At 47.5% G+C, this 11,204-nt stretch overlaps 1 protein-coding gene and 1 pseudogene across 1 annotated transcript; both read left to right on the forward strand.

Moving 5' to 3' along the window:
* Positions 1–1,914: 1,914 nt before the first annotated feature.
* On the forward strand, positions 1,915–6,018 carry DBX1 (developing brain homeobox 1). Its single transcript, XM_021685850.1, has 4 exons — positions 1,915–2,281; positions 2,922–3,023; positions 4,972–5,174; positions 5,659–6,018. Exons 1-4 carry the CDS (start codon positions 1,915–1,917, stop codon positions 6,016–6,018), a joined length of 1,032 nt encoding a protein of 343 aa, XP_021541525.1.
* A 3,445-nt stretch (positions 6,019–9,463) lies between these two features.
* Positions 9,464–10,179, forward strand: LOC110576641 (annotated as a pseudogene).
* The last annotated feature ends 1,025 nt before the right edge of the window (positions 10,180–11,204 follow it).

Raw genomic sequence — 11,204 nt, forward strand, 5'->3', positions numbered from 1 at the left:
GAGGTTTTCGGCTGCCTGCAGCCCAGTGTGCCTCCATAAGCGTCTTGGGCTCAGAAACTCCATACTTGCGTCATCTTCGAGCATTATAATTCGGCTCCAGAGCTCAGCCCTAAATAACTTTTTAATTTGAATCAAGGGAGAGCTTTAGCGGGCTCCGTTTCTGGTTTAATGTGATATAAATCGCAGATGCACTTTTATTGAATGGTTAAAGCAGCGACATGGAGATCATCAACACAAAACGCCCTGAACAAAACCATCGAGAGAAATAAAGCTGGTTAATAAGATTTTTGAGAAAGCTTTGTGTTAAAAAGCAAAAAGGAAAACCAGCTGAAGGTGACAGTTAGTTCATGGTTAATAGGATCAGGGCGGCCTGGCGGGGCTGCACACTTCTCTTTGGGGAGGTTCAGCCACACCAAAGAAATGAATGGGACATTTAACACATCTGTTATCTCGCCGAACAGAGAAACGGGAATCGAGGTTCAGCACCACCCCAGCCCCAACCCAGAGTAAAGGGAAGGACTGTCTCCACGAAGATTCTCATTTGAGGCCCCAGATTAAGCATAGACTCTCCTGACTGTGGGCCAGCATTCTTGGGAATGGCGTTCTTCGAGCTGTTTTCACACGCTTGTACACTGCAGTTAATTAAGAGGCTGCAAAACTTTGGCCGAGTTAAGCGCCCAGCAATGGGTAGAACCCTCAACCTTCGCTGCTATGGTTTTAAAAGTCCAAGCTGTAAGTTACAAATGGAACTGAGTAAAGCTCCTTGAGGTTGGAAAGGGGCCAGCGTAGCGTTCCAGTGTTCAGGTCGCCTGGCTTGAGGCTGCTTCCGGCAGGAGTAAGCCCTGTGCAAGTGGAATACCGCCGCCTAGCCCTGGTGCGTTGCTGCTCTCTGATCCTCTACCAGGCGAGTGAGCTGCGGAGTGCTTCTTGGTGACACTTCTAGAGAAATGTCGCTGAAAATCGTTTTCCAAGTTGCTGGGAGTTTGCAGAAGGAGACGCATTTTATCATTCAGGTATCTACCAACTCTCTCAAACTCCATTAATTTCCCGACACGAAATAACTCAAGCCAAGACCTCTTCCTCCATCCTTATGGGCCCACAACTAATAACCCCAAAGCATCAATTCTAATCTCCCTGTGTTGTTAGAATGGCACCCCACAAACACTGATTTTACCCACCCCTCACATCTGCTTTATGCCTCAGCTGGAGTAGCGTGTAGGGCTAGAGACCCAAGAAGGGAGTATATTTTCGTGTTCACTGACTTGAAATTTTCCATTGCCCACCCCACAAGGGGGAGGGTTATTTTACTGATTGCCTGGAGATGAATTTCTATGAATATTTATTGATTTATTTTCCAGGCTCAGCAGGGGAGCTGCAAATAAATTTAGTGCGTTCTTTAAATAATTCCTTTTCTATGAGGCAAGATGTCATCTGAAACTTCTAAATAGGCATTTAATTAGCCCGGGTGTTGCTTCGGAACAAAAACTCCCGGCGAGAGCTTTGGGGGCGCACTGTATTGCAAAGAGGCGGTCGATATGCAGAATTGATGCGCGCCAGCCTTTGTTGCCAGCCCATTGTGCGGGCCATGCTTATGAAGACTAATCCAATCATAAATTGCACCCCTGCGCCAATCAGAGCGCCCAGAGCCTCCGGCGAATGAAGCTCGAGTGGAGAACTTTGTTGAACTTCATTGTCAGAGCTGTCACTTTTCAAAGCGCTTTAACGGGCGGGCCACTATAAAACCATCACCTCGACGGGAGGACCAACGGAGGACTCGCAGACGCCCAAGTGGGATCTTTACTCGGAGACGTTTGCCCAAGAGAGAGGGCACTGCGGGGGCGGGAGGGGCGGGAAGCGAGGCATTTACCCTCCGTCCACTGGAAGAGGGGTTATTCCGCCCGCCCCGCGCCTAACATGATGTTCCCCGGCCTCCTCGCACCCCCCGCCGGGTACCCCAGCCTCCTGCGCCCCACGCCCACCTTAACGCTGCCCCAGTCCCTGCAGTCGGCATTTTCTGGCCACTCGAGCTTCCTGGTGGAGGATCTGATTCGCATCAGCCGGCCTCCCGCTTACCTGCCCCGCAGCTTACCCACGGCCAGCATGTCGCCCCCTAGGCAGGGGGCCCCCGCGACTCTCACAGACACCGGGACCTCAGATCTGGGCTCCCCGGGTCCGGGCAGCCGACCAGACGGTTCACCTCAGACGGCCGCCTCCCCTGTCAGCGAGCCCACGTTTCTGAAGTTTGGGGTGAACGCCATCCTCTCCTCTGCGCCCAGAACCGGTAAGTGAACGCAAAACGCTGAGGGCCCGTCCAGGTGCGAGTCCTTCTGGCTTCGGTTTCCTGTACGCAGCAGGCACCCACTCACACATCGGCGCACATACGTACGCAAGATCCCCGAGGCCTCACGTAGCGCAATGCGAGACTTAGGTCCAGCCAATTCCCGGGAAGAAAAGCTCCAGGTTCGCCCCACCCTCATAATGAACTTGAGCACCTGCAGTCGGAGAGAGCGCACGCCCCTAGGCATCTGTGTTTCTGCCCTCGAACTTCCGGAAGCCAGTTTTTAAAACCCAAGATAATATATTTACTAGCTTAGCTAGTATTATGGACCTGCAATTCTTTGCTTCCCCGCCCCAATACTACCTATCTCGCTAGTGCCCAGGATGAGATTGGGGACAGGGGGCCGATTCTGAGGTGGGGGGGGTTCAGGTGGGGGTGGGGAGGGTGGAAGGATACCCACAGATGGCACAATGTTAGGAAAAGATTTCTTTTACTCTGTCAAAACACTGAGGAAGATGCCTTTGAAGCCAGCGGAAGGGTTAATCATATCATGTATTCAATGTTCTGTACAATAATCAAGTACCTAATCAAATTCCCTTTCTGTCTCCCTCCTTCTTTTCTGTCCTCCTTTATTCTCCGTCAGAAACGTCCCCCGCCTTGCTCCAGAGCGTTCCTCCCAAGACCTTCGCCTTTCCCTACTTTGAAGGCTCCTTCCAGCCTTTCATCAGATCTTCTTATTTCCCAGGTAGGTCTCGTCCCCCTTCCAGGGGGCGGCGCCCCAGCCCCAGCCCGTCGCTCCCTGCTCCGAAGCCATATTTCTCCGTCCACCCCTCGGGGTTATGCTCTGGTTCAGAGGTTGCGAGGCGTACAACATTCACGAATCCGTCGCGCCAATTTGATGCCCTATTTAGCACAAGCAGTGACTGCTTGACACTTTGCACCAATTCCCTGCTCTACAAATTAGCAGGAATTGTCATGGTCCCAATTTGAGGCGGTTCCCTTCCCGGCGAGGAGCTGTTGGCATCCCTTCACGCCGCCGTTTTCCCACAGAGTCAGTGCACTTGGCCACGATTCCCCACAAAGGTTTCAGCACCATGACCAATTGGTCAGCTCCTCCGGGCAGCCACACACAGATCGGCCCTCGCCCCTCCACGCCGCCGAGAGACACCTACCAGCCGGGGCTAATTTCTCTTTAAGACTCATTCAGGGCTTCGGGCTTTTCACAAGACCACATGGGGTGCCCTCTTGTGTGGGATGCCTGGGGTCGCCCAGGGGGAGGGGGGACTAGATCCTCCCACAACCCCAAACTTCTATTTCCAACCTGATTTCCCAACCTCTTCTCAGACCCTTCCCCCATCGCCTTATCTTTTTAAACACCTTGAGCTTGTAGAATAAGAAGTCCGAGGGAAGCCCGTAATCAGGTCCCAGTCTAAAGGAGAAACACCTTACACAGTTTACAGGAAGTTTTCATCCTGCAATCCCAGTGGTGACTCAAACTATAGCTCAAAAACTCTGCAACGGGTCAGGACTCAGGCGATAGAGGAGAGCCTATAAAGAGAAGAGAAACTGGGCATGGACGGTGGGGGATGGGTAAAACCACAACAACACTCCCAAATATCACCGAAAGAAACAAGCAATTGATTTTTAAAAGGGGGAGAGAGAATTCACTAACAGCCCCCCCACCACCATTCATGCTGCTGCTGCTAATGGAATTTGCTCCCTTTCTCCCTCATCTCAATGCTCTAACAAAAACAACCCGAGCTTTATAAATAGCTTTTCATGTCCATTTAATGAAAATGATTCCGGGAAGAGAAGCCTCTGCCATCAGTATTCTCCCAATGGTCTTGGCCTGCAGTTGTGTTTAGTTTGAAAGTGTAAATCTCTTTTGTCCCAGTAATATATGGCTTTCGCTGCTTGTCCTCAGTCTTTTTCTGTTAGTTCATTACTACACAATTACCATTCACGCTTCATTAGAGTCTCTGTTTCTTTTTGGGGTTTTTTTTTCCCTCCCTTAAAGCAAAACTCTCCCCTTTTTTATCATGCCAATACCCATTGGGGAGCGGTCAATGTGCTAATTAGCTGCCACTTTTCATGTATTCGGGCCGAATTCTTTACGTTTTGTGGGGGAGGGGAGGAAAGATTAATATGAAAAAGATGAATGCTGATTGGATTTTTCAAAAAAAAAAAAATCCAAAGCGGATTTTCTTCTGTCAAATCAGTAAAGCACCTCATTTTCATCTAAAGAATGCAAAAGCCACCAAGGTGATAAAAGCTTAAGGGGGAAACCCAGTGGCCTCCGCTGTATATTTTATTTTTATTTTTGTAATTTATGTTTTTCTGTTGCTATTTTAGCCGATATACGCAGGTTTGTTCCCTTGAGACTGTTCCCCTGAGACCGTTGAATGGAAAAATGAAGCGGGCTATTGTGGGGGCTGTTTTCTGTGTTTCCGTGGTTTTACCTAATCCGGGTTTGCTTGGTTGAAAGGGAAAGTTATTTGGGCGGAAAGCGCCTTTCACTCTCGCAGGTTTGTAGGTTCCTGCCCTATTCTCCAAGAGGAGAAAAAGGGGAGCTTTAAAGAGATGAAGGGATCAGAGAGAAAAACCGAGGGAGGCCACTGGGGAGGGGCAGACGCTGCGGCCTCGGCGGGACGCCGCCCACTCACTGGTAACCCTCCACCCCTACCCCTCCGCAGCGTCCTCGAGCGTCGTGCCCATCCCGGGGACCTTCTCCTGGCCGCTTGCGGCCCGCGGCAAGCCTCGCCGGGGCATGCTGCGTCGAGCCGTGTTCTCCGACGTGCAGCGCAAGGCGCTGGAGAAGATGTTCCAGAAGCAGAAGTACATCAGCAAGCCGGACCGCAAGAAGCTGGCGGCCAAGTTGGGCTTGAAAGACTCACAAGTGAGGGCGGTCTCCCCACAGCCCCAGCCCCCACGCTTCACCCCTCCCCCACGCATCCTACAACTGGGAGGGTTCTCTGAAATCGGTTAGGTCCCATAGTACGGGTGGGGAAAGTAAGGAATAGAGAGGGAATGCGTGCACCAGTCAGCTTCCTTGAGGCTCCTCGGGACAGCCCGCTTCTCTCCCAGTCCCTCCGCTCCCCGCCCGGCTCAGCACACCCCACCCGCCCCCGCGGCCATCCGGGTCAGAGATCAGAGGATGGGGCTAGAGGAGTGAGCTGCTGAGGAGGCGATGAGGGTAGGGTGAGTGCCTTGAGCCACCTGAACCCACTTCAGGGCGTGGGCAGCGGGCAAGGAGGAGGAGAAGGACAGAGCCTCTTACCCTCCCCTGTGGTCCTTCCGGCGCCCCTCCCTCCAGGCCCTTGCTGGGAAGGGCCTGCGCTAACCTCTGCTTGTCCCCCGCTCTCTCTCCCCCCGCGGCCCAGGTGAAAATCTGGTTCCAGAACCGACGCATGAAGTGGCGGAACTCCAAGGAGCGCGAGCTCCTGTCTAGCGGTGGCTGCCGAGAGCAGACCCTTCCCACCAAACTCAATCCGCACCCGGACCTCAGCGACGTGGGCCAGAAGGGCCCGGGGGACGACGAGGAGGAAGACGAGGGCGCGGGCAGCCCCCGCCACCGCCTAGTCTATCACGCGTCCCCTGACCCTCGGCACCTGCGGGACCCGCGACTGGAAGGACCGCTGCCCGCCTCGCCCGCGCACTCGAGCAGCCCCGGCAAGCCTTCGGACTTCTCCGACTCTGAGGAGGATGAGGAGGGCGAAGAGGAGGAGATCACCGTGTCTTAGAAGCCCTCGCCTCGGCCTGGGTACTGTTTAGAAGTGCTTTGAAATTGAAGAGGCGGGATTCCGTCGGCCTGTCCGCTTAGTTCCTGCTGCCCAGACGCTGCCACTCCCCTTTGCAGAACGATCACCTCGTCAAGGACACCCCAGCCCCTTCCATTGCCCAAAACGGCCTTTCCCTCCCCCACACCACCTCCCAACAGCTCTTTCCACGTTAAGTGAAACTTAGGTTTTGGTCCCAGCCTTAACTTTTCTACCGGAGCTCCTATCTTGCTTATTGCAAGCTATTTAAAACACAGTGGGGGGGTTTACACCTACAGCCTGGATTTAGCTGTGAGCCAGGCTCTGCAGGTCTTTAGCAGTGACAACTCAGTAAGGGAGGAAACTCTTTAATGGCAAAGGAAACGGAGTTAGGAGTCACAACATCCTAAGTATGTAACTCCAAGACCTTGGACTTCCTAGATGCCTCCACCTCCCTATCTTAGGTTGGAGGGTCTTCTACACAGTGACTCTGGTAACCCAGTCTTTCCATAGCAGCTCCCTCAGAAACCTCAAGTATTTTTTTAAAAATGTACACACACACACACACACACACACACCCCTGCCTTCTGGTCTAAGGCACAACATAAATATTGAGTCTTTTCTGTCATAATCTCAGTGCTCTCTGGGCAAAAAGTGAGTTGTTGAGGGAAAAGTCTATCTCTATTTCTGTATGCATGTTTTAAAGCTTTTTCCTTATAATTTCTATATCCATAGTATATGCACCAAGCACTCTACCTTGTGCCCTTTTATTATTTCTGGGGAGATTTCACTGACCTGCAAGGTTCTTGAGCACTGGGCATGAGGTGAGCAGAGAGAGAACCCTCAAGCCTCTTTGATTTTGATTTTGTTTTTTACTGAACTTTGCTGTCTTTGCACAGCTTTTATGAACTGTACACTATTTTGTACACATGTGTTGTATGGATATTTTATACCAATGTTATTGTGAATGTCTCTAAAGGACTGATTAGACTTTCTTCTCTCTCTCTCTCTCTTTTTTTTTTTTTTGCAATGGCTTTTAAACTTTAAAAAGGTAGCTGTTTAATTGCATAACTTATAAAGAAATACTTATTTTGTATTTTTACCTTGTACAGATTTTTATATATGTATATATGTACCAAATGAACAAATACCAAATAAAAAGTAGAATGGACACAGTGGTCAAGTGATCTCATTAATTCAGAGTGTCAGAGCTGAAAGGGATGGAGTTTCTAGTCCAAGTGCTACTGGAAATTATAGAAAGTAAGCTGATATTCAAGAGGGGATGGCACATGTCTAAAGCCACCCAACTGCTTAGTGGCCACACTAGAACTAGAACCCATCTCCGATTCTTGGGCCAGTGCCTTTTCTGCTTACCTGTCCCATAAATAACCATATCTGCTATGGTGACAAGTAGCTCCAGTAAAGTGGTACCAACAAGTTGAGTCTGCAGTAATCCTTCTCCTCTTCTCTAAGAACTGAAATGATGGACTAAAAGAAATCAGTGAAAGGCAGTTTAAGCGGTTCAAGCTTATAATGCTTTTCCTTTCCCTCCCTGAAGGCTTATATAATTCCTAGTCCCCAGGGAAGCCCAAAGTTGCTCTTGACTTTTGTGTATAAACTGATTTTCTTAGGAATGTCATCTGCAGCTGACCTGGGAGCCCAGATACAGACTCTGGGGTGCCCAAGTGAAACTAAATTTCTTTAAAGACTAGCTTTCAACAGAAAAAATTCATTTAACCAGCAACTTAGGAGCAAAGAACATCAGGTAGAACCCTGGTTAGGGTTTCTGTGTGCTTTAAGAGACTGCTCTCTTAGCCACAGAGACCCACATTTCTTTATTAACCTAACCCATGCCCCGACAGCCAGGGGGGAAAAAAGTTGCTAAGCTTAAATTTCAGTAGTTTATATCGTATTTGAAGTTTGAATTTTTCTATTCTCTGTGTAATTCTCTTTCCAAAGAACACAAGGCCTCTCTCCAGATAAGGTTCTGATATTCTCCCCTGCTGGGCCTGTTCCTGACACTGGTGATCACTATTTACATTATTGTTAGACATGATCCTGGGAACTTGAAAAAAAAATTCTCATTGTCATAATTATCTTAATCCAGGAAACCCTCCACATTTCCCTCTCAACACATATGAAAGTACCTAGCATGGCGTTCTGTATGTCGTAGGCACACAATCTTTTAGACAAGAAACTCTTTGCTCTGAGTGATTCAGGCAGTTTTCTCCTTTCCTCTGCTGTTGCCTGGACATTCAGAGATGAGATCCTGAGCAGAAGTGGCCCACTTTTCCCTCCCTGCTAGCTCAAGCCCACATTTCTTATTTACAGTCAAGAACTATTTTCAGGCATGGGGATGGATTAGTGTCTACATTTGGAGTCAAAGTCCTTCAGAGGCACGCTCATGTTCATTGCAGCACTATTCACAATAGCCGAGAGGTAGTCCCATTCACATCATTCACATTATTCACAATAGCTTCTGCAACCCAAATGTCTATCGATGGATGAATGAGTAAAGAAAATGTGGCATATACACACAATGGATTATTATTCAGCTTTACGGAAAGAAATCTTGTCACATGCTTAACATGAATGAGCCTTGAGGACATTATGCTACGTGAAATAAGCTAACAATAAAAAGACAAATACTATATGATTCCACTTATATTAGGTATCTAACACAGTCAAATTAATAGAAACAGAAAGTGGAATTGTAGCTGCCAAGGCCTGGGGTGAGGGGGAAATGGAGTTGTGCAATTGGCACAAAGTTTCAGTTTTACAAGATGAAAAAGTCCTAAAGATTTGTCATGCAACAATGTGAATACGGCTAACGTTACTGAATGGCAAATGATTAAGATGAAAAATTTTACATGTGTTTTTTTAATCTCAATTAAAATATATTTTTTAATTTAAGTAAATTGGAAAAATAAGAGTTAAAAATTCAGCAATGATCAAAATTACGACCAAATGAAAAAGGTTTGTGGTAAGCAATATTATCATAATACAATGTAGAATTCAAAGCAAGAAGCATTATATGATATAAATAAAGTTTTTCTAAATTAAGAAAAGTTAATGGGGCGCCTGGCTGGTTCAGTCAGTAGAACATGCAACTCTTGATCACCGGGTCATGAGTTCAAGCCCTACGCTGGGGTTAGAGTTTACATGAGAAAAAAAGAGAGAGAGGGTGCCTGGATGGCTCAGTTGTTAAGCGTCTGCCTTCGGCTCAGGTCATGGTCCCAGGGTCCTGGGATCGAGCCCCACATCGGGCTCCCTATTCCACGGGAAGCCTGCTTCTCCCCCTCCCACTCCCCCTGCTCGTGTTCCCTCTCTCGCTCTCTCTGTCAAATAAATAAAAAAATCTTAAAAAAAAAGAGAGAGAGAGAGAGAGAGACCTTTCTCTTTCCCAGCTAGCATCAGGGAGGATGCAGAAGAGCAGAAAAAGAAGGTTCCTGCTGTGTCAGAAACCCTTAAAAAAAAAGCCAAGAAATTTCGCAGAGTTGAAGATCAAGCATCTGAGAAAGAAGTTTGCCCAAAAGATGCTTCGAAAGGCAAGGAGGGAGCTTATCTATGAAAAGCTAAGCATTCCCAAAAGGAATATAGGCAGATGCTCAGAACTGAGATTCGAATGGGTAGGATGGCAAGAAAAGCTGGCAACTTCTAGGTACCTGCAGAACCCAAATTGGCATTTGTCATCAGGATCAGAGCCGAAAGGTTTGAAAGGTGTTGTAGCTTCTTCACCTTTGCCAGATCATCAGTGGCCCCTTTGTTAGGCTCACCAAGGCTTCAGTTAACATGCTAAGGATTGTGAAGCCAGAGAGAGCATGAGGGGACCCAGACCGGAAGTCAGTGAATGAACTGATCCACAGGCGTGGTTACGGCCAAAATCAACAAGAAGCGAATTATCCTGACAGAGAACACATTGATTGCTCGATCTCTTGGTAAACATGGCATCATCTGCATGGAGCATCTGATTCACGAGATCTATACTGTTGGAAAACATGTCAAAGAAGCAAACAACTTCTTATGGCCATCAGATGATCTTCTCCACCAGGGGGAGTGAAGAAAAACATCGCCCATTTTGCAGATGGCGGAGATGCTGGCCACAGGGAAGACCAAATCAATAGGCTTATCAGAAGGATGAGCTAAGGTATCCATCATGATTATTTTTTGTAATCTGGTCAGTTAACAAACAACTACTTTCAAATTGGGGGGGAAGAAAAGAAAAGAAAAGAAAGAGAAAAGAAAAAGAGGAGGAAAAAAAAAGAAGAAAACCCAGAAAAGGAAAAAACTGCTCTGCAGATTTTTTAAAAAAGTATACGCTACTCCCCGATACTCACAAAGCTTTACATCTTGAGAACCACACGTGCCACATTGTAGCTCATTTTCGTGTCCTTTTTAGCTGAGTGTCACAAGCGTGAGGACCATGTCCATTTTGCATAGTTTCCCTGGTGGCATGCATAGTAGCTAATCCATAGTGGGTGTTTGATTTGTGTTGAGTGAATAAATAAATTAAAAGGACAGACAGAGACACTCCAGAGTCTAGACCATAAGTCTGGAAGTTATACATCTTTCAAATGAGTTGAAGGACAACTTAGGTCAATAATTAAGAAAAAGAGACCAAATAAACTGGCCAAATGTGTTTTTCCAAGTCAACCCAATTACTTTAGTCTGAAAGACTGAAATAGTTGTTATCTATCCGCTGAAGAATAATAAATAAATACTAAAATTTGTGGCAGGCAAGCATTCTGCTGGATGCATTCTGCCAGGTGGTGATCTCATCAAAATGCAGATCATAATTCAGGGCTCTGTTGTGCAGCATTGCTAACCACCTGTTGGTTCATGGAACACACTTTAAGTAGCAAAGACTCACAGGAGTTTTATCCTCACAGTAACCCATCTAAGGTAGATACTATTATCCCCACATACAGATGCCAAAACTGAGGCTGGAAGTTTGGGTAATTTCCCATGGTTACCCGAGCTGGAATTCAAATTCAGGTTCACCTAACTCTACTATACCATCCTGCTCCCTTGACTAATCTGGTAAAAAATCATTTAACCAAACCCCAACCAATAAGAACTCTCTAACAGAGCTTTATGCTTTTTAATATTCTGAAGGGACAAGAAAAAAAAAAATCGATGGTTCTTTAAAACCATGATTAGGCTCCTAAGTC

The sequence above is a fragment of the Neomonachus schauinslandi genome, chromosome 11 (genome assembly GCF_002201575.2).
Source record: "Neomonachus schauinslandi chromosome 11, ASM220157v2, whole genome shotgun sequence".
Taxonomy (NCBI): Eukaryota; Metazoa; Chordata; class Mammalia; order Carnivora; family Phocidae; genus Neomonachus; species Neomonachus schauinslandi.